This window comes from Lytechinus pictus, chromosome 4 (genome assembly GCF_037042905.1).
Source record: "Lytechinus pictus isolate F3 Inbred chromosome 4, Lp3.0, whole genome shotgun sequence".
Classification (NCBI taxonomy): domain Eukaryota; kingdom Metazoa; phylum Echinodermata; class Echinoidea; order Temnopleuroida; family Toxopneustidae; genus Lytechinus; species Lytechinus pictus.
The window spans coordinates 24,227,123-24,255,117 of record NC_087248.1 but is presented as its reverse complement, the minus strand read 5'-3'; the positions used below and the strand labels follow the sequence as shown (position 1 = coordinate 24,255,117).

Genomic DNA, 27,995 nt, shown 5'->3' with positions numbered 1-27,995 from the left:
ACACCGCTCTTTTGCAATTTCCATTTTTACTAATTATTTTTTTAAAGCTCATATTTGTTCAATATTTGGTATCTTTGTACTTCTTATTAAAGGTCAAGTCCACTTCAAAAAAACGTTGATTTGAATCAATAGAGGCCGAAAAACAGACAAACATAATGCTGAAAATTTCATCAAAATCAGATATAAAATAAGAAAGTAAACATTTTAAAGTTCTGCTTATTTTTCACAAAATAGTTATATGCACAATTTAGTCACATGCAACTGAGAGAATCGATGACGTCCCTCACTCAATATTTCCTTTGTTTTTTTTATTGTTTGAATTCTACAAAATTTCATTTTTACAGATTTGACAATAAGGACCGACTGAACCATAAAATGTTAAACAATTGTAATTCCACATGTTCAGGAAGAAATGAAACAGTTTGTTTCACAGGACAAAGGGGAGAAAATTAGAATATTTCCTATAAATTATATTTAAAAAATACAAAATAAATAGTGAGTGAGTGTGTGATGTCATTAGTCCCCTCATTTGCATGCCGACCGGTATATGTGCATATAACTGTTTTGTGAGTTTGAGCGAAATTTAAAAATGTCATAACTTTCTTATTTTACATCCGATTTTGATGAAATTTTCAGTTTTACACTCGTTGACTTTTTCTCGTTTTATTCAAATCAACTTGTTCTTGGTGTGGACTTGTCCTTTAAGATTATGCATTTTAAAAAAAAGCACAATCCGTTTGAAAGACTTAATCAACATTATGTAGACCTGGACGTGGCCCTATTCCTTCTCTTTTTTTTTTACCCCGGGAATCTTCTTCCCCGGAGTACTACTACCCATGCAGGTCCGTGAATTTTCAAAGAGGATCCTAATAAACAACCATAGGCGGCGGAAGCAGGGGAGGGGGCGGGGGCCCCTATATAGCCCCCGGGATAGCCCCCCCCCCCCGGCCTTATAGAGAGAGAAAGAAAGAGAGAAAAAAAGGGAGGGAGGGATCAAGGAAGGAAGGAAGGGAAGGCAAAAAGAGAAAGAGATAAAAAAGAGCTATATAGAGAAAGTACACTGAAAATAGAAATGTTAAAACCTACATAGAATAGCAAAAAAATCGCATTTTTGGCTATGAAAAATTGACATGCATAAAGTCTTGGCGGTGATTCTTATACCCCGACGCTTCCCAGTTCACAGGGTCATATTTATTTGGGGACATTGTTTAATTGTTTACCCTTCATAATGCAATGTTATAAGGAATATGACGAATGTACTTAATAGTGATCAGACAAATATTGAAAGAATAATTAGATTTGAATTTAAATATGCACGGAAATATTTTCAAGCCTGCACTCTGCGCTAGCTCGCATTAAACTCAGTCGCTCGATTTTTTTTTCGTTTGTTTCTTAGAAGGGGTAGTTATAACAGTCACTATATAGCTTTATTCTTTGAACACAACATGAATATATAACAATGCCATAATCTCTATTTTAAATAATGCAATTAAGCGCGAAGCGCGAGCTAAATCTTTTGAAATTTGATTATTTTGTCCTATTTTAAACTGCAGGGCGCCTTTGTAAAGCAGTTTTAAGAACTGAACAGGCCTACCCTGCAGTATAAGATAAATAAAACAAAATAAATAAATAAATAAATAAATAAAAATTGAACATTCTGGGCAATGTTTGTGATCCTGAACAAGATGCGTATTGACCTAGCTTGAAAGTTTTAATATACGTTCTAGCCTGATCGAAAAGGGACCTGCCTTATAAGGAATGTTTATATGAAGACAATACATAAAACATGAGAGCCTATTTTCAACAATCAAATAATGCGAGCGCGAAGCGCAAGCTGATTTTTTTTTTGACGTTTTGACCTAAGAATGGAATTCTAAGCACTTTTTTGTAATCATGAACAGGATAGGTATGTACATAAAACGATTGATGCGAGCGCGAAGCGCGAGAGGAAAAAAATGAGATTTTGGCCTAAAAACGGAACACCTAGCTATTCATGCTTTTGGTAAATCATGAAAACTAGGCAATTTGGCATCTTCCTACGTAATGCTAGCGCGAAGCGCAAGCAGAAAATTGTTGATATTTTGATCTGAAACTGGACAATTTTAGCACGTCCGAATAAAGAGCAAGCTGCGTATATCTCAATAAAGTTAACATGCGTGCGCGTGTCCTAGATTTAGACCTATTCAGAATCTAGGTAATCTAAATACATTTTTTGTCATAAAATCAATAATGCGAACTGAAAATATTTTATATTCCGACCTGAAAAAGGATCAATTTAAGCATACGTCAAACACTGTGTAGGAAAATTTGCCTCTAAATGATGCGACATTCTAGAACTTTTGTCATCATATGTCATTCTAAAATGAACACCATCTTCCTATTCCTCTATCTAAGCGCGAGATTTTTTTTAACAAGTGCACACCAAGTTACCAATAATGCATATAGCATTTCCATTTATTTGAAAGCAGGATAAAAGAGCATTGTACATTAAATGCTTTGTTCCGGGGGCATAGGTGCCGCGGCCGGGGATCGAACCCCGGACTTTTCATTTCATTTCGTTTATTTCTATTTTCAACAATTACAGTTTGTTTTGTACATTTTGACATGCAAATAACAAAACATATTTCAAGTATCCCTGTACAAAAATTATATTCAAGATTATAACATATCAGGTTGGAAATGGAGGAGGCTGCTAAAAAGCGGAGATTGTAGAGTGCAGCCTCCTAATAAATATTCTTGTAGTTACATAGCATATACAAATCAAAATAACAACTTGAGCATTAACCAGTTAAATTAAAAAGAAAAGGAAATAAGAAAAAGAGAGATTAAAGGTCTCCAGAATCCAGCCCCGGTACATACAAACAAACCTCGCTGAGCAACAGGAAAACGAAAGAGATGGAAAAGTGTACGTCACACGATAATTAGGTTTGATTTATAAAAAAAACATGAATTTGAGTGATGAAGAGTTAATTCAATGGTTATCTTGGAGAATTTTTTTGAACTTATATTTGAAAGAATTCAGGCTTGGTGATTCTTTGATGTTATTATTAATAGGGACACTAGCGTATGGGGGGGGGGGGCAGGGGGCAGACTGACCCCCCTGACGAGTCACAACTGATCCAGGAGACGTGCCCCTGCCCCCCTGACGAGTCACAACTGATCCAGGAGACGTGCCCCTGCCCCCCTGACGAGTCACAACTGATCCAGGGGACGTGCCCCCCCCCCTTTGAGAACAAATTTAATAATTTGTAATGTAAAAATGCAATGAAAACAGACGTGTGCCCTCTCTTTTGAACTTTTTTTTTCTTGTCATTTTTTTTTCTGGTATACGAAATCTCCTTATTTTGCGGTTGAAGACCTTTTTTTTTTTTTGCTTGTCATTTTTTTATGGTACGAAATATCCTTTATTTGCGGTTGAAGACCCTTTTTTTTTTTTTTTGCTTGTCTAGGGCCTTCAAAAGTAAAAATTGATTTTGTAAGGATGGTCCGGGGTAGTGGTAAATGGAATTCATCTGATTGACGTGTGGGATATTTGTGAAGAGTTTTGTTTTTGTTAAATGAAAAATTAAATATGGGTGGTAACATAATTGTTTAACTGATACATGAATTGACCTATAAGTTATATACAGTGTTTTTATTTTCAAAATGTTATTGTTGACAAACAAGTGATCTGCATGACTTGTGTGGGATCTCCAGGACAAGTTGAAAATAACACGCAACGCCTTCTTTTGTAAAAGCAATATTCTATCTAGGTAGGTTGTATTTCCCCCAAACAATTGCTCCATAATTTAGATATGGTAAAATTAATGTTGAATAAAGCATATTATTTAGGAAGGAAGTTGGAAGAAAAAAACTTTACTTTGTTGATAACAGCAATATTGCGTGAAATTGTACGACATAATAAAGTCAATGTGTGTTTTCCAAGATAATTTGTTGTCTATTATGAGACCTAAAAATGATGTTGTAGTAACAACTTCAATGTCTTTATTGTCCAGTTTAATATTAAATGGCAATTGTTCTAAAGAAATGCTAAAAAGCACATTTCGTTTTTTTTTTGTACATTAATTGCCAATTTATTAGCCCTAATCCATTGTACCAACTTACCGACCAACTTTCTATGTATAGCCATGCAGGCGCGTTAACCCACTCGGCCACGGCACCTTCATGAAAATTATCGATATTCTATTCTGAAAAAGGGACACTTTGATTATTACAGGAATTTAGAAAAATTTTATTATCTTATTCATTAGTCTAATAAGCCTAATGAGAGCGCGAAAATTCAGTTGTAGACATCAAGGGTGAAAACTGGACATTTTAAGCACATTAGTATGAGGCGCCGATTGTACAAATATTATATAGAACAATTATTTGTTACATAATCATTATTTATTAAATAATAACTATTATTTGTATATAATTTACATTTTATTTGTAAATAATTACTATTATATAAAACAACATTTCTAATTATTTATATATAATTCCAAGTAATACTTCATTATTTGTAAATAATAATAGTTCGACATTCCATTATTTATAAATAATGATTATTTGTTTTTCATTATTTATAAATAATGATTATTTGATTTTCATTATTTATAAATAATGATTATTTGTTTTCATTATTTATAGATAATGATTATTTGTTTTTCATTATTTATAAATAATGATTATTTGTTTTTCATTATTTGTTTTTCATTATTTATAAATAATGAAAAACAAATAATCATTATTTATAAATAATGAAAAACAAATAATCATTATTTATAAATAATGAAAAACAAATAAAAACTATTTATAAATAATGAAAAACAAATATTCATTATTTATAAATAATGAAAATCAAATAATCATTATTTATAAATAATGAAAAACAAATAATCATTATTTATAAATAATGGAATGTCGAACTATTATTATTTACAAATAATGAAGTATTACTTGGAATTATATATAAATAATTAGAAATGTTGTTTTATATAATAGTAATTATTTACAAATAAAATGTAAATTATATATAAATAATAGTTATTATTTAATAAATAATGATTATATAACAAATAATATGATTGTTCTATATAATATTGGTACAATCGGCGCCTCATACATTTGTTATTATATATGAATAGAATGCATGGGCAAATATATTTTTAACAATTGATGCAAACGCATGCAAATTACGAGCCGAAAATTTTCATTGATAAAATGTCATGAAAATTGAATTTTAACATGTTTAAATCTTTGTTATAGAATTAATATATAGAGATATACATAATTCAAAATGCGAGCGCATAGCGCTAGCTGTTACGTTTTGACAATCAGACCTGAAAATTGATATTAAATTTTTAGAACTTTATAGAATACACAAATTTTTTGAATTTTAAAGTTTAGCAATATTTTGTGCAAACAGTTATATGCACATCGTCATGAATATTCATTAGGTATACTGATGATGTCACATCCACACTTTCCCTTTTCTTATGTTATTAATGAAATCATAGTTGCTTCATTATTTCATACATGACTGTGTGAATAATAATGTCTCCCTTATAATGCAATAAGTTGCATCAATGAATAAGTACTAAATCAGTTGTCAATCTATTTTTTTTAGTTCTTGGAGGAAAAAAATGACTAAACCTCATTTCATATTTTAAAAAAATACAAAAGAACAACTGGGGATATGACATCATCATTTTGCTCATTGAATATTCATGATTCATGTCATGAAGTCATGCCAAGACCTGTTTCACCGGAAAATGCAAAATTTGAAATGTCATAATTTCGTTATTCCTAGACCGATTTTGATCAAATTTTCGGTGTTTTGATTGTCTTATTTTTCTTCTGTTCAAAGCATATTTACTTTAGACTGGAGTACCCCTTTGATGTAAGTAATGTACTAATTTTATTCTTAAATAAGCCACTATGCATGCTAAGCCTATCACGTTGCTATATATCATTGTCATAGATGACCGTTCTGCCTATATTACCCCTATTTAAAAAAAAAAAATTGTCTTCCGTATCGACTAAACTTAAAATTATTGATTTTTTTGTATGATAAAAACAAACTGACCAGAAAAGGGGGCTTCATTTAGCACTGTTTTGACATGTTGCCTGGAGAGGATACAAATCTAAAATGAAAAAAAAAAGATAATAATCCGAGCATGGAGTGTAAGCTAAGAAGCAATTTTCAGATAGGCCTATGCATTAAATACCCATCCCTTTCGCATAGTTTGTAGAGTTATTAAGATGAATAATTCCATTATCAAATCATTGTAAAGTGATGATATAATAATGATGATAATAATAAAAATAATAATAATAATAATTAATAATGATACTATAATATTAGCATTTCGAATATCTTAATTGTTGCATTTCACATTATATTCATTTCCCACTCTCTCTCCCTTTTCCGCGTTTTTTCCCTTATATTTTTCAAAAAAAAATCAACTTGTCCTTCGCATTCACATCATATTTGTTTGGTTTTAAAATTTTTTGTTATGGTTATAAAAGTTTTAAGTCAATTCGCACGATAATTAATTGTTTAAAGGGGTGCTCCGGGCTCAAAACATTTATATCTAAATAAATAGAGCAAAATTCACAAAGCTAAATGCTGAAAATTTCATCAAAATCGGATAAGAAAATACAAAGTTGGTGCATTTTAAAGTTTAGCATTATTTTGTGAAAATACATGTGTGAATAATTTGTCTCTTTTATAATGAAATGATTTGCAGCAATGAATACCTAATGCACTAAATCAGTTGTCAATCCATTTTTTCAGTTCTTGATAGAAGAAAGTTGAATAACCTAATTTTATATAATAAAATACAAAAGAACAAGTGGGGATATGACATCAAGAAGCTGCCCATTGAATATTCATGAATGAAGACGTGCCTAGAACTGTTTCGTCGGAATAATGCAAATCTTTAAAATGCCATAACAGATGAGTGTTTTGTTTGTCTGATTTTTCTTCATCAGTCTGTTCAAATCATATTATTCTCAGCTCGGAGCATCCTTTCAATCAAGTATTTTAATTAATCATCATCATGAATATAGAAATTGCTCGGAACAATTTTCAAGTCTAAATATCCCCAATTTCCTTCCTTCCCTCCTTCCTATTCCTCCCTTCCTTTTTCTTTCTTTCTTTCTTTTTTTCCTTTCTCAGTCTTTCTTTTACTGACTTAATTCATACGTGACGTGCGCCCCCCCCCCCCCTGCAATACCTGAATATACATTTGGGCCATGTTATGCTCTGATTGCATGCTGGGGGTTATTTTTTTTTTATTATACAGCCCATGAAGCATGGGCAAACTTAACTTGAGGTCTCCCAATCTGAATTTGTTTCCATGATCCAGGAGGGGTGGGCGGAAGGTGTGCGCTCCTGGAAAATGGTACCCCCCCAAAAATGAATTAAAAATGATATTAGTAATAACAATACTTTATTTGGGAAGTGATGGTCCCTTATACGAGTCACAACTGATCCCTGAGGAGCCACAAGTGGCCCCTCCTATGAAATTGAAGACTTTTTTTTTGCTTGTCAATTTTTTTAAGGTGCAAAATGTTATTTCATATGCGGTTGAAGACCTTTTTATTTTGCTTGTAAATTTTTTAAGGTGCGAAATGTTCTTTCTTATGTGGTTGAAGACCTTTTTTTTTTTGCTTCTCAAATTTTTTTGCGGACGAATTTGCCCCCCTTTGGAAAATCCTAGGTACGCCACTGCTTGTCAAATTTTCTTAGGGAAAACGTACCCCGCCCCTTTTTTAAAATCCTGGTCCGCCCCTGTGTGCTTGTTCTTTTTTTCTGGAGACCGGCTACCATTATTTCATGTGTGTGATGTTTTTATATTATTAGAATTATTATCATTATAGTTTGCCTTTGCTTTGAAATTTGAGAGACGAAAGGGGGAAAAAGAAGAGAGCTAGTTGGATATGCGCTGGGAGGCATACTAGTACTTGATTTAGGGCCTACATATGCATGGGTGCCAATTTTTATTTCTCAGTTTTGCTATATGTTTTGTCAATATTTCGCAGTACAGATCTTGCATATTTCGTCACTTTTTGGCCCCCATTGGCCGCTCCTTATTATATTCCGGGTAAAAAAACAAGAAAAAACACCACTGGACCCATAGGGGCGGATATGGATTTTCCAGGGGGGGGGGGCACATTTTCCAGAGGAAAAATTCGTCCAAAAAGAAATAAAATAGGTTTTCATTTTCAACCAAAAATGAAGTACGTACATTTCGTCCATAAAAAGCATCGACAAGCAAAAAATAAAAATAAAATAGAATAAATAAAAAAGGTCCTCACTTTCAAAGGGGGAGGGGCACGTAGTGTTTTGACGGCATTTTTACATTAAAAATTGTAAATGTGCCTCTCATAACGGGGGAGGGGCACGAGTCAACTGTGCCCCCCCCCCGATCCGCCAGTGATCTGGACCCCTCCCATCGAGCAGAGCGAGCTGCAGCGCAGCAGCATGATGACACGTGGATTCATGGTCGGTTTTCACGAGAAAACGAGCGTAAAATCTAGCCTTAGCGGAATGCTATGCTTGAAACTGCGATCATTTAAATATGGAGCGCCAAACTGTATTTCTGAAAATTTGAAGTAGAATCTGAATTTAGAAAAATTATACACACATATTTAAATCTTTATCTCTTCTTGATAAATTAAGTTTTTGTCAGCATAAATATGTGAGACAATATTCAACAATCTGTTACAATCACAGACTATTTCTAGCTTGTTTACTGGGCTAAATTGGCTTGCCATATTGCGATATCCTAATTGGGCGTGCGAGCCACTGAAGTGGTGCGAGCTGGAGCGAGCGCTAGTACTGTGCAGGTACTAGGTTGTTGGTGAAATTATCCTGCGATCGCTCTGCCTTTGCTGGACAAACTATACAAAATGATTAGAATTTTAAGTTTAGTCGTTGCAATTTCTGCTATGGTAGCAGCTGAAGAAGCTTGCCACAGTTTTGCAGGAGGCCATGTTTATCCTGGCGAGACCCCTCGCTCTTCGGCTCATGCAGTACATTGGAGTAAAGTTCAGAGTAAGTTTTCTTTTCCAGCTGTCGACGAAGAGCTCGCGCAAGCTTTCCAATGTTGTTATTATCGGCCCGGGAGCTCCCCGCCGAATTAAGGGGCCGGAGCTTCTAGCTGAGGGTCAAGAATCGTGATGCCTGAGCTGTGCTGTGCCCCGCAGGCAACCATCGCATCGAACGAAGTTGTACAATATGGAACGAAAGTTTCCAGTTGGATCTACATCTTTTATTTTAGACAAGGTCACATTTCTTGGGTATACAAAAAGGGTGGCATATTTATACTAGCATGACTAGACTAGGCCTATAAGTATAGCAATAATTAGACAGCTGGCAGCCGTCTGTTTCAAGGAGTTTTTAAACATTTTTTTGTTTTTTAAATTTCTCCTCATACATAGCCTGGAGGCGTCTGGGGAGTGAAGTCTTTCACTCCCCAGACGCCTCCAGGCTACTCATACACAGACGGCTCGCTATCGTGCAGCCACCATTAGGGGACTTACAATGCAAAATCCCCCCGTCGGGGCTCTTCAATTTTCGTCTTTAATGAATCAAACTTTTGAAAATTAACGCAACTGAAATGCAAATTAATATTCCCTCTTGGCATTAATTGCCAAAAAACGGGGAAAATCAAGTTAAAAGGAACAAAAACAGTGACTTACCTCGGCTGTCGCGCAACTTCACTTCCCTGTTTTATCCAAACTTAATACACATAAACATATGGCCATTGAGTCCCCTGTACAGATCGCGCTAGAAGTAGAACTTCGGTCTCTGTAATCTGTATTTGGTGAGTGAAGCCAACGGAGTTCAGCTGAACAACCAACATAACTGAGACCGAAGCTTTTGGTCTAAGCAATAATTAGCATATGAACATTTTTCCACACGGTGCCGGTGGTACTGAGCTGAGCTGCGGTACTTAGCCTTGCCCTTGACCACTCAATTCAATGAACAGGTTATGATATACTGATATAACTTATGACTTGAGGACTCCATGACCATGATGATATTTTTTAATATTTTGACATAGGGCCTATAGATATACTTCTTCATCATGGAGCCTTGAACCGCCTCCCATAAGCGAGACCTCCACACCCGGATGGATTTCCCTAGGAAATCCATATTTACAGCACTCATTCAAAGAACAAGGTTATGATATAACCTTGTTCTCAGTTACATCTCCATGTGTTGCAAAATAAGGGTAGCAATGTTTGGCTTATTTTCTCTTTTTCTTTGGGACAAATGCTTGATTTTTTTACACTGTCTGTTTCCATTACAGCTATTTATCATATAGCCTAACTTGGCTCTTAAAGTTGAATTAAGAAGGGGGTGAGTTTCCATAAATATGGGTTCCACACACAATATATAATATTTATCAGTTGTTCAAACAGATAGCATGTCACAAAAATCCTCTGCCTTCTCGATATTTTGCTTTGAAAGTCTATGAAATTAGCCACCTGTCAGAGCCTGAGAGAAGAGTGTACAGAAAAATCACTCTGAGCGTGACGTCACTGGGGGGAATTTAGTATAAGAGGTGTCTGGATGTAATACAGAAATGCTATGCAGAGAGAAAGATGATTTTACAATTTTTTTTCAAAGCAACTCAAATCAAACAAATAGGAATCATATGTACAAATCTTTACTTTCCCTGTATAAAAAACAGTATGAATAACTATCATGAACTCTTAAATCATGATGTAAGATTGCAAACAGTGAGTTATTGAATGATATTTTCACTATTTCTCATTTATTTTATCACGATGTTCCATCAAGTGAGTAGCTGGAGAGTAATTCCGGCGGCTAGCTCAGCTCTGCGCTCGCTGCACGCCTATACAATACACACAACACCCAGGCATTGAGTGTACTGTAATGGTCTGGTACCGGTATGTCGACCCGCAGTTCATGACCATGCAGCGATCCCCTGGCATCTTTTTCTTCTTTCCTTGTGTCTTTGACTCCATTTTTATATCCTCTGGATCATTTCCACTCATACCTCATTCCACAGAACAATCTTGAATCAAACGTACTATTCTTCTCGGCCTTCCGAGTTGTTTTCTATATTTAATTACGCGAGAGGTCATTGTCACATATACAAACGGAATTAGCAAGTGAGTTGAAGACAGCAAGAAAGGTATGCGGTACGGTAGCTCGACAGCTAGCTGAGCCGGAGCGGGCGGCTGGTCGGCACAAAGCAATTCCGCAACCAACTGTCTTTTTTGCAAGAGTCGCGTCACACGCGGATAAATATGTCATAATAACATGTCTGCTACGTTATCGACTGGTGAGAAGATCTCGATCAAATTTCATATTATTCGCCTTGAAATTATTCCTTTAGGGTGTATGGTATCATTCTGAGGGAATTTACATATTTGGAATAATAGTACGGCCATAAATATACTTTTAATCATTTCCTCTTTGCAAGTTCTCCGGCTCGCAGATACAACTTCAACTGCAGTCTATTCCATTATGACTTGTTTCGCCACGGACAGTCCCGAACGAAAACAAGGCATTAAAATTGTCTAAAATCGCTACAAAGAAGAACAGTTTTAACAATGTAGGGATATATTATTGACTATATGTCTTTGAATAATTATTACTTCCTTTCAGTATCGTTCACATAAAATCAATAGCGATAAAATGAAGTTTTGACACAAAAGTAAATATGAAGGCGTACGTGCATAGTACACAAAACGGCACTGCCTTGTTTACTACATCGGGACCGAATACCCCCCGTGACGTCACAGTCAAAGAACACCCGTCTCGGTAGGCATTGCAGGAGCGAACTCAGGGAAAATGGGTAGGGATAAATCGTTCAAATTCACTATTTTGAAAAAAGAAAATGGGGGGTCGAATCACCTCTTAGTGTTTGGGGGTGGTAAGGTTGCTATTAATGTAAATATCTCAATATTTGGAATCGTCTTCTTAATTCAACTTTAAGTAAATTCGATTCTTTAAATTATTTTTTCTTTATTAAAAATAGAGATTGAAAAATGAAAATTTTCTTACCATATTACTTTCCACCAAAAGAGGGCGTACACAAAAATATGCCCAAAATTTAAGTTTTTGAGCGCTCTGGTGAATACAAAAATTATTCCCTGATTACTAATGAAAAATAAATTGCAACTGTATGGAAATTTTGGTCACAAAAGAGACATTTTAATGATTTTATAAAGTGTGTGCTGTGTACATCATTGGCATACCATAGTCATACCTGTAGATTCGCCACAGGCAGGATGGTTGCAGGGTTTTATAACATCAGTTTATAATTGTGAATTTTATTGATATTTGAACCTTCAAACGCCTAATCATGCGTATGAAGGGATAAAAATTATTTCACTATGCTGTCTATGAATGGCAAAAATGAGAGGTTTCTTACCAGACCGATCTTGTGTAGATCCGTTTGTCAACAAAGCAAATACAATAGGTCTGACCCTTGAACCGCTTCGTTATGAATAGACAGGAATAACCGTCGTTTCTGGGGATTTATTCAACAATTTCTGACATTTTACTATAATCCCCATTCACCGACGGTAGTGTGTTAGTGCGAGCCTGCATGTGTAATCTGGTCGGCAATTCGGAGGACGGGTTTTGTCCAGATTTTAATTTCATTTTGATTCTAAATGACATTATATTATCTTGAACACGAAGGCCCACTATTTTCGTTAGACTATAATCTTTCTTTTGAAACTATGTAAGTTCTATAAAATATTGAAAATATACGTTACCGATGAGTTATTCCCCGGGTTATTCCTTATTTTTTAAATTTTCTTCCGGAGAGGAAAAAATGGCAGCCGTCAACGAGTTGTGCTTTTATCAAGGCTTTCCGATTAAATTTTCGATATCCTGGCTAATCAATGCAAGCGACAAGTTCCGAACGCACGCACATCTACAAGCGCAAAGCAGCGGCACAAATCGCGATATATAGCGACTGGTAAATACGTCTGTAAGGATGATGACGTCATCAAAGATGGCAACTTACGTTGACCAACGAAAGGATCGAAGATGACGATGTTTCGATCATCATTTGAAAGGAATTAGCGGTATCTGCGGTCTAGGGTACGATATTTCTGAATTTTAAACATTTTTTGGTTAATATGGATGTGATTTCTTTTTCATAATGTGACATTTTATGTACAAAAAAACGATCGGAAAATCGGTTTTCCGCCGAATGTTAGATCTAACGTTACTGCTAATACGTTGTCTGTACGTACGGGCCTCCAAGCTCTTCAGACTATGTATTGGTGAGTGAGCCAACGCAGTTCAGCGGAACAACCAAAATACAGAGACTGAAGCTTTTGGTCTACTGCCAGGCCTGTCGTGCGTATGCTGCTTGCTCCGGTCCCAATTGATTCGCCGGATACAAAATTCTAATCGGAAAGCCTTGATAAAAGCCCACCTCATTGAACGTAGAGGGCAGCAACACACGGCTGCCATTTTTCATCTACCGTACGTACCGTACTAGTGCGCTCACTGCGCTGAGCTTTGTGAATGTGTATGGTACATTACGTGCACGTTATAACCCACGCACGAAGGGAAGACAGCGGACGTATGGCCGAGCTAGTTACTGTACACAAGATCACGGGAGCGATTTTTTTTCCCGATCGCTCTCTCTTTTGGGTTTGCAAGTGCGATTTCAAAGCTTACGAGAGCGAAATCGCTCAGCGCTCCCGTGTATTTTTTTCGCTGCCGTAGCTATATAGCAACTTCCCAGAGAGAACTTTGCATCCTTCAAGGCAGCTATTTAAGACCATCTTCTCGGGTACTGTTCATCTTCATGAGTCCTCTCTCTCACCTGATGCGCTATACCAAAACTGTCCTGCATTGTACAGATCCAGATCCATAAAGAATAAGTGGATTAGTAGTCACTGCATTGGCACAGCAAAGCACAAATAGCAATTTATCCAAGCTAGGAAGACAATGCACAGTACAAGATAGACCTGGAAACTTGACTGCAGACACAACTGTATTTTTCCAGTAGATGCGGTATAAAGGTATAAAGACTGGGCCTAGCGCCTAGAAAGAGAGTTAACACGGCATATATTATCTATGAGTAACATAGGGCAAGGGTCTCCGCCGTGGTCGAGCCCCCTGGGTAAATCTGCGAGCAGTCATAAATTCCATTAATTTCAATTTTCTTATGGTTTGTGGTAACTGATTTTTTTTTTTTACTTACAATTTACATGTAGATCTATCACTTGAAAATTTTGTGCAATTTATTTATATCACATGACATTATTAGTTGCATGTGACATCATAGAATCAACATTTAGAACTTCCCTGTTGTAGTCTTTGATACAGTTTTGCAAAATCTTCTCCAATAGGTTCCTTTTGTTTTTATGCTCATAATAACCAACTTTCTGTCAGGAACTACTTCCCCTTTAAGAAGTTTGGCATTGCGTACCATAAATGTGCAGAAAAAATTATGGATTATTTTTGTTTTCTTGTTAGGTATAGTCTGAAGGAATATGAGAAGCATATTTTTGATTGATTTTGAACTTGAAGATATTTATTTGAATTATTCATTTATCATCTGTAATTGCAATCTACCCTTCACATTGTTCTTTTGTTCTGCAGTATCTAAACCGGCTCCAGTCTTTGAAGGAACGGCAGTGGTTGATGGAGAATTCAAAGCCATGAAACTCTCAGACTTTGTTGGAAAATACCTTGTTCTGGTCTTTTACCCACTTGACTTGTAAGTCTTGATTTGACAATTTGTAAATTCATTGATGAATATGGCATAACTTGTTGTACATGTACCTGTAAGTACCATTAATCAACCATACTCAACAATTTTTAGACCACAATTTTGTGTTGCTGCAAACTCGCAATCATTGGCGGCAATCAGGGGCCTATGATGAAATTAAAGACCAGGTTGGATATAGCCTAATTGGTGAAATTCAACAGAAATTTAGCTTATTACAGATAAACATTTATTTTTAGTATATGTTCATCGATTGTGGTTTATTTTCAGTGGTAGTGAGCCCTATGATTTAAGTTCAGGAATTAAATAGTGTCAAAACAGGGTTTGTCTCATAGAGATTTTGACCTCAAGGTCAAAGAGAGAGATCAAGACAGGGGAAGAGACAGAAATAATAGGTCCGTCAGGTAACAGTGATGGAGGGTTACACTTCGTATTTCCGAAGGTTCGTGATTCCGAAGGTTCTTAATTCCGAAGGTTCGTAATTCCGAACCACGTAAATTGCCTATACCTCGATGTTCGTTAATCCGAAAACGAAAAAGGGTTCGTTAATCCGAACATTTGTGGCGTTATTCCGACGGTTCGTTATTCCGAAGGTTCGATAATCCGAAAACAAAATAAGATTCGTTGTTCCGAAGGTTTGTTGATCCGAAAAAGAAATAAGGTTCGTTGTTCCGAAGGTGCTTTAATCCGAAAACAAAATAAGGTTCGATGTTCCGAACGTTTGTAATTTCGTAACGAACCTTATTTTGTTTTCGGATTAACAAATCTCCGGAATTACGAACCATAATTCGATTTCGGACTAACGAACCTTCAGAATTACGAACCTTATTTCGTTTTCGTATTAACGATCCTTCGGAATTACGAACCTTCGGAAATACGAACCTTCGGAATAACCGAACCTTCGGAATTACGAAGCGTCGGAATTACGAATGTATGCGGTGATGGAGTATGATCTCCTGTTCCCTGGTTGCCAAATGATGTATATGTATTGGGTAAACTGCTTTTAAAGGGGAATCCAACCCAAATAAAATTTGTTTTTATAAGGAAAAGAAAAATCAGACAAGTTGATAGGTGAAAGTTTGAACAATATTGGACAAACAACAAGAAAGTTATGAATTTTTAAAAGTTGTAAATATCGGTAATCACTATACCCATGGAGACTTCAAATTGGCCGCATATGGGATGTCATAGTGGTGTAAGGCAAGGACTACTCTTCCATGTACTCCAATACATATTATGGATAAAATGTCATTGTTCCCAAAAGTTTTATTTCAAATTATATTTTTCTTTCATGAGGACATAAAACAATATACTACCTGGGTTATATTTAGATTACTGCCCCAGGGGAATGGGTACTTAGGAGAAAACCACAAATCCCTGATAATAAAGTACATGGCCTATGGGAAAGTTGTCCTTGCCCCTTGTCATCATTTACTTACCCAGTTGCCAATTTGAAATCTACATAGTATTAGTGATCTCAATTTCAAAGCAGCTATAACTTTCTTATAGCTTGTCCGATTTCTTTCAAACTTTCACCATTCTGTTTAATCTATTTTTCTCCTTCCCAACACAACATTTTATGGCCAAGGCTGGATTCCCCTTTAAGGATTGCATTTGTATGACATCTGGGGAGTGTTTCACAAAGATTTAAATATGACGTAGGGGGTGTTGCAAGAAAATTGCAAATATTCTGTTGCAATTTTACAACTGATAGATCAACTTTGGCTCAGATTACACTTCTTGTTTCAAGGAGCAGCTTAGCAATCAATCACTAATTTGCAATTAACTGCAAGACATATGATTGATTTAGGGACCAAAAATAGACTTGCAATTGATCACAAGTTTCTTGCAACTCCCCATTAGAGTCGCACTTAAATGCCTAGCTGCGTGGGTTATAAAAGACATCACTGCATTGGTCAGATCATGGCAAGTGGATGCCCATTACTGTGTATTGATCAATAAGATTGCACGTTGCATATCGTGCACGCGTCGGCATTTAAGTGCGACTTAAGTCATACTTAAATCTTTGTGAAACACCCCCCGGATCTATGTCGCTTTATTGAAATTTGATTTTGTATATTTTATGAACGTGTTCATAGTGCAGAATTAATAATGAATAAATAAATGCATGTATTTAAGAAATAAATAAATGAGTACAAAGTATGTAAATGGCTTTTGTTGCTCTGTTTACCTTCCTTGCAGTACTTTTGTTTGCCCAACCGAAATCATCGCCTTCAGTGACAGAGTTGAGGAATTCAGAGCAATCAACACTGAAGTGGTTGCTATCTCGGTCGATTCTCAGTTCACCCATCTTGCATGGTGAGTCTCCCTTCCATTGCTCAGAATAGCGTTTATATTCACTCACTACCAGGTCCCTCAGATAGGAACTAAAAAAAAAAGGGGAAGTTCACCCTAACAAAAAGTTTATTGTAAAAATAGCAGATTTTTTTTAAAATTTGCCGAAGGTTTGAGAAAAATCCATCAAAGAATAAACAAGTTATTAGAATTTCAATTATTTGATTTGGACGTCATAAAGCATCCCTACATATCATAGATTTAAAAAAATCAGTGAAATGTCATTTTCTTACAAAATTGATTTTTTTTTACTGTACCGTCAGTATATCAATAGACAAATCATTTCACACCCATTCTTAAAAGAAAACAAGAATAATTTGTCACAAACCATTACATAGCATATGGGGCAGAGCTCTGCTCATTTATGACGTCACAGATGCAAAACTTAAAATTTGAATAACGTAATCTTTAATGGATTTTCTTCAACCCTTCAATATGTTTTACTATTTTCTGCTATTTTTACAACAAACTTTTCTTCAGGGTGAACTTCCCCTTTAAGTCTTTGGTCCTCTGGTTACTGGCTAAAAGCTTTCATGCTTTCTAATCAATCGCTTTAAAAAATCACCACCATGTACCACCTCATCAATATATCATTTGGTCTACAAGCAGTTGGTCTACCTAGTAAAATAATACATTGGCTTAACCCATTTGGTCTAAACTACACTTTAAAAAATTCATGTTGCGCTGAATTCTGAAGAAGTTCTCCTAATTTTGCTGAACATATACAATTTTATTCATTAAAAAATGATAAAATTGAAGCCTGTGAGTTGAAGTAAGAATTCTTTTACGAAGAAAAAAAAATTAGGAAAATAAACCAAGTGGTGATTTACTGCTCAGCGTTCAGCCCCCACTTCTCAAATTGACATCAATTATTATTATGAACTCTCCTACATTGTTTGAAAGAAATAGCACACTTTGATTTAAAACTTGTTGATTTGCAGCCCTACTTTTCCCATTTCTCATTTTATTATACAAAATCTTGAATGTTTGAATAATGATAGTAACAAACATTTATGTCTCATCACTATTTTGCAAACTATTGGGTACCCTATTATTATTACCAGGACTTGCGCTCGAGCTGTCCAGTGTGGGTAAATTTCTTGCTGAAGGAAAACATGCCATGGCTGGGATTCGAACCCACGACCCTCTGATTGAAAGAGTCAGAACCACTAGACCACGATGCCTGCATGCTAGACTACAACACAAGGAATTCGATCTTGAAAGCTATTTGTTTTTCGTGTATTTGGGATGGATCCTGGATTTAACAGAAGGGGGGGGTGCAAACTTTCCTGAAAAGCAAAAATAAAGGCCCGTTTGTGATATTCATCTATCAAGAAAATTCTTGATTACATTCTGCCAAGTGTTCCTTATATATAGGAATATTCCTATATGGGGGATAGCATTATTAACCCATAAGTTCCTATATTATGTAATAAAGAGGAATATTAAGAATGTTCTTATTTCTGGAAATTCTTGGTAACTATTCCTATTTCTTAGCTGTCAGGGTTGGCAGATATGAGATTTTGATGATCTTGGTGATTTGTTTGCAGGATAAACACACCGAGAACGCAAGGGGGCCTGGGACCCATCAAGCTACCGATCCTGTCAGACCTTACCCATCAGATTTCTAAAGATTATGGAGTTCTTCTGGAGGATTTGGGACATACGCTGAGGTGAGATTGTGATTTGGGGAGTGGAGGATACATTTAAGGCATATGTTAAAGTTGAATTAAGAAGGGGGTGAGTTTCCATAAATATAGGTTCTACATACAATATATAGTATATATAAGTTGTTCAAACACATAGCATGTCACAATAATCCTCTGCCTTCTCGATATTTTGCTTTGAAAGTCTATGAAATTAGCCACCTGTCAGAGCCCGAGAGACGAGTGTACAGAAAAGTCACTCGGAGTGTGACGTCACCGGGGGGAATTTAGTATAAGAGGTGCCTGAATGTCATACAGAAATGCTATGCAGAGAGAGAAAGATATTTTACAATTTTTTCTCAAATCAAACAAATAGGACTGATATGTACAAATCTTTACTTTCCCTGTGTAAAAAACAGTATGAATAACCACCATGAACTCTTCAATCATGATGTAAGATAGCAAACAGTGAGTTATTGAATGATATTTTCACTATTTCTCATTTATTTTATCACGATGTTCAATCAAGTGAGTAGCTGGAAAGTAATTCCGGCGGCTAGCTCAGCGCGCGCTGAACGCATAATACTAGTACACACAACACCCAGGCATTGAGTGTACTGTTATGGTCTGGTATGTCGACTTAGTTCATGGCCGTGCAGCGATCCCCTGGCGTTTTTTCTTCTTTTCTTTTGTCTTTGACTCCACTTTTATATCCTCTGGATCATTTCCACTCATAGCTCATTCCACAGAACAATCTTGAACCAAACGTATAGTATTCTTTCTCGGCCTTCTGAGTTGTTTTATATATTTAATTACGCTAGGGGTCACCGTCACACATACAAACGCAATTCGGAAGTGAGTTGAAGACAGAAAGATATATAGTAATTAGTATACATCTCTATGGTTGAAGACAACAAGAACGGTACGGTAGCTCGACAGCTAGCTGCGCCGGAGCGGGCGGCCGGTCGGCACAAAGCAATTCCGCAACCAACTGTGTTTTTTTGCAAGAGCCGCGTCACACGCGGATAAATATGTCATAATAACACGTCTGCTACGTTATCGACTGGTGAGAAGATCTCGATCAAATTTCATATTATTCACCTTGAAATTATTCCTTTAGGGTCTATGGTATCATTCTGAGGGAGTTCACATATTTGGAATAATAGTACGGCCACAAATAATTTAATCATTTCCTCTTTGCAAGTTCTATGGCTCGCAGATACAACTTCAACTGCAGTTATTCCATATGAAGGAGTACGTGCATAGTACACAAAACCGGGACCGAATACCCCCCGGTGACGTCACACTCAAAGAACACCCGTCTCGGTGGGCATTGCAGGAGCGAACTCAGGGAAAATGGGTAGGGATAAATCGTTCAAATTCACTATTTTGAAAAAAGAAAATGGGGGGTCGAATCACCTATTAGTGTTTGGGGGGTTGTAAGGTTGCTATTAATGTAAATATCTCAATATTTGGAATCGTCTTCTTAATTCAACTTTAAAATTTCAAAGCTCCCATTTAAAAAGAGTATGATTTTTAGAGTTCCTTTTAACTCTTCTGCAACAACCAGGCCATAAAAATTGGTGATACGACATTTGCTCTTGTGACATTCGCTCATCCATTTTTTGCTCCGGTCTTAATATCTGAGAGTGCATAGTGTCAGAGTTAAGATTGTAAAAGAGATTTTAGTACAGAATGATGTAAAGGTAATGATTAGGATTGATTTTAATAGTTTTGGAGGTTAGATTTTATCCTGGGCTTAATGTGCAGATGTTCTATTGGAGCAATTGTGGCTGGAACAAATGTCATTGAACCTAAAAGATTAATTACCCTTACATGCGTTTGGGTATGAGCATGGTTTTCAAAGTTTCAGTCTATCTTTAAACCCAAGTCCAGAATATGGACCACTATAGCAGAGGCCTGGGAATGATTTTCTTTTGCTGGAGGTGCTGAAGTAAATTCGACAAGCAAAAAAATAAGGGTTTTCATCACTACAAAATGAAGGTTTTGGTCCCAAGAAATTTGACAAGCAAAGAAAAAAAACCAGAAAAAACATGAGGGTTTCACTACAAAATGAAAGTAGTTTTGGTCCCAAAAATTTTGACAAGCACAAAAAAAAGCATTTCAACACAAAATGGTAATTTTCCATACATTTCTCCAACTTGACACACCTGGGGAGCATTTCATGAAGGGACTTTGTCCCACAAGTTCTGTTTTATCCGACAATTACCATAGTAACAGTACCTCTCAGCCAATCAGAATCAAGGAAAGATGTCAGATCTGACAAGTTGTCGGACAAAAATGTTGATGAAACGCTCCCCAGGGGGGCCTTTCATGAAAGGACTTGTCGGACATTTTATCCGACGAGTCCCATTTTATCCGACAGTTACTATAGTAACAGTGCCTCTCAGCCAATCAGAATCAATGTAAGATGTCAGGTCTGACAACTTGTCAGACAAAAATGTTGATGAAACGCTCCCCAGAATTCTAGGGGTGCTGCCTATGGTAAACAAACAACCCCGCTTCCCAGGGCCATGCAATATGGTAATTGGAATTTTTTCTTCCATTTTTTCTCAGAGGCTTGTTTATCATCGATGATAAAGGTGTACTGCGTCAAATCACCATGAATGATCTCCCCGTTGGTCGATCAGTAGATGAAACGCTGCGATTGGTTCAAGCATTCCAGTATACAGATAAACACGGCGAGGTGTGCCCAGCTGGGTGGAAGCCAGGCAGCGATACGGTAGGTTCTTCTTCCTCACCATTTTCCTTCCTCTTTTTACCTTTTTTTATACGCCCGCCCTAGACAGGATGTATTTTGGTATCACGCTCGGTGTCCGTCCGTCTGTTCATTAACTTTTCCTTGTAAAAACGATAGAGCCTATTGATTTTGAGTTCAAAAGGTCAAGGTGGTCACAATGACGCGTTTTCTTCTTACCCTTCTGAAGTCCTTGTAATCGTGATAACTTTAGTTTAACTTAACCTAGGCTCATATAATTTGGTGTGTATAATACTAGCATGGATCAGAGGTATTCTATTGGTTTTGAGGTCAAAAGGTCAAAGGTCAAGTTGTCACCTACTTTTCTTTATTGACCAATAACTCCTTTTACGCTTTACAGGCGGACGTATTATGTGCTCGCCCCAGCGACACTCTTGTTTTCATCATCTTCTCCTTTCCTTGCCTGCCATTCCCCGTTCTCCCTTTCCTTCCTCCTCTCCTTTTCTCATCTTTTTTTTTTAGTCTCCATTTCTCCCATCTTTTTTCTTCTCCTATCTACTGTTCTCATTTTCCCTTGTTTTCTATCTCCAATTTCCCATCTTTTTCCTCCTCTTGTCTCCCTAATGTCCCATCCTCTACCTATCTCATTTTTGTCTCGCCTGCATAGCAGAGCGTGACTATAGGAGCCGCTTTTCCGGTGGCGGCGGCGAAATGACATCATAACTTAGAAAGTATATGGACCTAGTTCATGAAACTTGGACATAAGGGTAATCATTATCAAGTATTACTGAAAATCCTGCCTGGGTTTCAGGCCACATGACCAAAATCAAAGGTCATTTAGTATCAATGAACTTGGACCATGTTGGGGGAATCAATATCAAAATCTTGACCTAAGGTTAAGTTTCTGAAATGTCATCATAACTCAGAAAGTCTATGGATCTAGTTCATGAAACTTACACATAAGGGTAATGAAGTATTAGTGAACATCTTGCCGGAGTTTCAGGTCACATGACCAAGGTCAAAGGTCATGTGAACTTTGGGCATGTAAGTGGTATTTGTTGAGTTACCATCGTAACTTTGAAAGTTTATGAATCTAGTTCATAAAACATCAAGTATCACTGAACATCCTGTGTGAGTTTTAGGTCACATGACCAAGGTCAAAGGTCATTTAGGGTTAGTGGACTTTGGTCATGTTGGGGTATTTGTTGAATTGGCATCATAACTTAGAAAGTTTATGGATCATGTTCATGAAACATAGACATAAGGGTAATCAAGTATAAATGATTGTTTTGCACATATCTAATAGATCACATGATCATGGTCAAAGGTCATTTTGGGTCAATGGACATGGTATTTTATTATCATATGAATGTTTTTTTTGTGAATATTCAAAGTCAGCACTGCTGCTACATGTATATCGAATCGTGTAATGCAGGAGAGACTGCCAGAGGTGTTCCACTTGATTTATCTCTTTCCTCCTCTTCTCTCCCTAATGCCCCATCCTTTGTTATTCCTTCTCCTCTTTCTCTTTCCTTATTCTCATCTTTCTTTCCCTCTTCTCCTCTCCCATCATTCTGTCTACTCCTTCCTCCCCCTTCTCATGGTGGAAGCGTCATGGTGTAGCGGATCTGACTCTCGCCTTGTAACCAGGGTTGATTTTCAATTGGTCCATTACCAACTCGTCTTCTATCATTTGGTCTACCGTCAGTTCCTCCGGTATCCACATGATTTAATTGCTGTTTCGTCTACTCATCATTTGCCTCCGACGAAGATTCTGCTAGGATCGAAAGCTTAGGCCCCTTTTTGACTTTCTAATTTACTCATCATTTCGTCTAATAAACAGTTGGTCCAATAGCCATTTAGTTCATATACCGTTTGGTCTAATTGGACTAAGTGTTTAATGGGCGATATGAATGAAAATAAAATGGATATTAGACCAACTGGTTACGAGACGAAATAATGGTCATAGACGAACTGGTAATTAGATGAAGTGATGATTGGACCCAAATGGTTATTAGACAAAATGTTAATGGACGTAATGGCATTAGACTTATTGAAAGTAGACCATGTGATTAGTTGACGGGTTGGCAATAGACGAATTGGCAATTTACCGTAATCAGAGGGTCGTGTGTTCGAATCCCACCATGGCCTAGCGTCCTTTTGCAAGGCATCAATCCACACTTTGCCACTCGCCACCCAGGTGTTAAATGGGTACCTCATAGGATGTGAAATCCTATGTCGTATGCCTAGCAATTGAGTCTTGGAGCTCTTGTTGGAATGCTCCCCAGGGAGCGGAGAAAGTGCATACATTGTATGCGGGCATAATGATAATAAATCTGAAATTAACAAGCTTAGGGAAGTTGTTCCAATGTATTAACCCTGAATCTCCCGGGGTATTTTGATTCTTGTCATTCCCGGGGGGGGGGGGGGGGGGGCCATTATGGCCCCCCTCCCCTTAAGATCTCATCCGCGGATTGCGCGATCACAACGAAAATTTGCATGATGGTAGAGAATGACGTAATCTACGCAGTTGCTTTGGTAAATTTCACTGAATTCATATATTTTTATTTTATATGAATTAGTTATGCTAATTTATTCATGAAATCATACTTTTTGCTCTGATTCACTAAAGCTCCTAGAATGGTATTTTTTGGTGAAAATATTCTTTATAGCATTCCTAACAATTGTGAATGAAAAAAATTCTGATACCAAGACCGATTTCTTATGTATTTTATTGTTTTTTTTATTTCTTATGTATTTCTCTGTTTTTTGTCTCGCATGCATAGCAGAGCGAGACTATAGGCGCCGCTTTTCCGACGGCGGCGGCGTCAACATCAAATCTTAACCCAAGGTTAAGTTTTTGAAATTACATCATAACTTAGAAAGTATATGGACCTAGTTCATGAAACTTGGACATAAAGTTAATCAAGTATTACTGAACATCCTGCCTGAGTTTCAGGTCACATGACCAAGGTCAAAGATCATTTAGGGTCAATGAACTTAGATCATGTTGGGAAAATTATTTTCAAAATCTATGAAATGACATCATAACTTAGAAAGTATATGGACCTAGTTCATGAAACTTGTGCATAAGGTTAATCAAGTATTAGTGAGCATCCTACTCGAGTTTCAGGTCACGTGACCAAGGTCAAAGGTCATTTAGGGTCAATGAACTTTGGCCGTGTTGGGGGTATTTGTTAAATTACCATCCTAACTCTGAAAGTTTATGGATCTAGTTCATAAAACTTGGACATAAGAGTAATCAAGTATTTACTGAACATCCTGTACGAGTTTCATGTCACATGACCATGGTCAAAGGTCATTAAAGGTCAATGAACTTTGGCCGTGTTGGGGGTATTTGTTGAATTACCATCCTAACTCTGAAAGTTTATGGATCTAGTTCATAAAACTTGGGATATAAGAGTAATCAAGCATCACTGATCATCCCCTGTGAGTTTCAGGTCACAAAACCAAGTCAAAGGTCAGTTAAGGTCAATAAACTTAGGCCATGTTGGGGTAATTGTTGAAGTGCCATCATAACTTTGAAAGTTTATGGATAGAGTGAATGAAATGTGGACATGGGTGTAGTTGACAGTCTTAAGTCTCCGTTCAAATGTCATTTATGGTCAATGAACGTGGTATTATGTCATTATATGAATGATGTTTTTGTGAATGATTATTTTATAGTAGTTTTCAAAGTTAGCACTGCTGCTATATTAAATTGCGTAATGCAGGCGAGACTGCCAGAGGCGTTCCACTTGTTTACTTTTTGTTTATTTATTGTTTTTTCGATGGAAATAGTTCCAGACTTAATTCTGGTCATAAACAAGGCAAAATTAATTAAGTTTAATCAGTAAAAGTAGAAATAATGATACATTTATGAATTTTGGCTAAATACACAATTTTCATTGGATTTGTACATGAAATCACGTTTATGAGCAATTTTGGGCACTTACATAATGTTGCGTAATGTCGTAACCGCGTACCCGGGCGTCACAAATTTGGTCTCAAAATTTGCGCGAGACTTGAAAGTAAAAAGTCAGTGAGCGGCGAGGTCCAAAAATTTTGTGCAGCAGATATATCGCGAAAATTGTCGAGGGGGGCCATTATGGCCCCCCCCCTGGGAGAATTGGGGTTAAGCGCTATATAAAAGCGAATTACTATTTTCTTTCCCCTTCTCCCATCTTCTAATTATCTTCTCATCCTTTGTTTTTTCTTCTCCTTTTATCATTTTCACCTTCCTCTTCACCTCCTTCTTCATCAAAACACCTCTGTAAATTTGGTCATTACTGCTCTAAATATTTATCAAATTTCATGTTTCTGGTATCTTGTACGAAGAAGGGTCATCCTTTTATGTGTGTTCTCTAAATCTAAGGTTTTTCAAAAACAAACAATATTTTGCTAATTATAAGCCAACCAATTCATACATGGCTTTTGAATATATTTTTTAATGTTATCTCTTTCAGATTATTCCCAACCCAGCTGATAAACTGAAATACTTTGCCAAGCAACCAAATGGAGGTTCATAGTCCTTTATCTCGTCGTCTTGTCAACAATCCAACAAATTTTCTCAGATTTCCTTTGTATGATGGTGGGCCCCAAGTCTGCGCACCTAGCAATTTGAGTTAAGATTTAACATGAATTTCTTCTAATTACACAAAAAATTTTAGTTAATAATGTTCCTTATATTATTAAGAGTAAGTGTACCAAATTTCTCATTAAAAAATGAAAGAAAATATAGGATTTTCTTGAAAAAACCTCGGGCAGTCATTTTCAGATTAAAAAAAAAAGGTACCCCATGTCTGCGCACTCATTCACTTTGCACACGATTCGGGGATGTTGATGAGAAAGGCTGCATTTTGAGGCCGTCACATGAAATGCCCTAAATTCATTATTTTTCCACCATTTTGAGTCGGATTTTTTAATGAATACCTGTCTAAAAATTGCATGTGTAAAGTTTGTGCTCGTTGCGTATCTTCTTTTACTAGAATCACGCAGATACGCGTGTGCGCAGACAAGGGGGACTGCGCAGACTTGGGGGAATTTGCCGTACAATCTCTTCACAAAAATTGGATTCTTCAGTAGTAAATAGGATTTCGAAGTGTCTCCCCTAATTACCCATTGTTTTCTTTATGAAGAAATTGAATTGGTAGGGAAAGTGCATTGACTGATTTGACATCCTGCAGAAATCTCTGCAAATGGTCTCTAGGGGCGGGGGGAAGGGTGCAAGGAAATATTTGCGATCAATTACCAAATATCTGTTGCATCTTTACAATTGATTGATCAATTTAGCTGCAGAAAATCCTTATCGGAAGAAAATATCTCCTTTTTACCCTTTTTTTTGCTCCCTCCCCATCGCTTCAAAACTATATATCATGGCTGACTTAAAGGTATTTTTTTTAATTGAACAGTTTAATAAGCCATTGTCATTATAAACATCATTAATTAGCATATTGAGACTAAATAGGGGATTGGGGGCAGAGTTCCTCTACAATTCCCATTTTTAAATTTGCGAGGAAATCATCTGATTATCCTTAATGATGGGGTATGTATGATAAGTAGCGATAATTAGCCCAATGTGTTTTGGTGAAGAATAGTTTGTTGAAAAATACAGTACAAAGATGATCACCAATAAAAAAAAAATTATTCATTATTATTTTTTTTTAATTTATTAATTTATCTATTTATTCATTTTATTTATTTATTTAATTTTTTTTTTTTTTTGGGGGGGGGGATTGGGGAACTCTTACTCTCTAGCCCTACATCCCGTCACTATAATCACAATCGAATGCAGGAAGTGCTAAGTTGTTTGCCCATTTATAAGTGATTGGGTTTGTCAGAGATGTTATTCTGTCTAACTTTTTTCCCCTTTCTTTTCTTTTGGTGACTGTTTCAGAAAGGTTTACTTCGAACTCATTTTTGCTAATTATCGGTGTTGGCGCACAGAAACGTTGTTGGCCTAACAGTAAGCCCAGTCACATCTTTCGGTTTGTGAAGTCAAAACATTTATTTCAATGTGTACATGTAAGTAATGCATTGTTGTAACATTAGGCATCACTGCCACATTACCGGTTGTAACAGGGCCTCTGTTAGCGCATTGTTAGCACTAACAACGTTGCTGTGCGGTCAGTACATAATACATCTTGTGTAATGTTGAACCTTATGTTGTGTATAAATTAGTTTAATCACTTCTACCTCTTTGGAAGATTTAGCTAGGATATAGAATTCATCATAATTCCCAACAAGTTTTTTTTTCTCTCGTAGATTTGATATTACATTTGCGATTCTTGCATTTGAGGAGTTAATAATACCTCAGTCACATTTCCCCTACGGGGGCTGTACGGCAAGTCGAAAACGGCCGTTTTAACATTTTTTTGCACCAGCTACATATAGGTGGTTTGAATTAAAATGAATAAAACAGACGTTTTCGACTCGTTTAGGGGAAATGTGACTGTAGCATTACTTATTATATGACACCTATATAGATCCTTGTGATTTGATTGGTTGTTTGATATCGTTCATTCAGCCCATTTTGCAATGACGTCA

At 36.5% G+C, this 27,995-nt stretch overlaps 1 protein-coding gene across 1 annotated transcript; it reads left to right on the top strand.

The window, feature by feature from the left end:
* Positions 1–8,825: 8,825 nt before the first annotated feature.
* Positions 8,826–27,079, top strand: LOC129258789 (peroxiredoxin-4-like). The gene is made up of 6 exons (XM_054897025.2): positions 8,826–9,046; positions 14,603–14,720; positions 16,932–17,048; positions 18,635–18,757; positions 21,308–21,473; positions 25,916–27,079. The coding sequence occupies exons 1-6, from the start codon at positions 8,902–8,904 to the stop codon at positions 25,976–25,978; spliced, it is 732 nt and encodes a 243-aa protein (XP_054753000.1). The 5' UTR covers positions 8,826–8,901; the 3' UTR covers positions 25,979–27,079.
* The last annotated feature ends 916 nt before the right edge of the window (positions 27,080–27,995 follow it).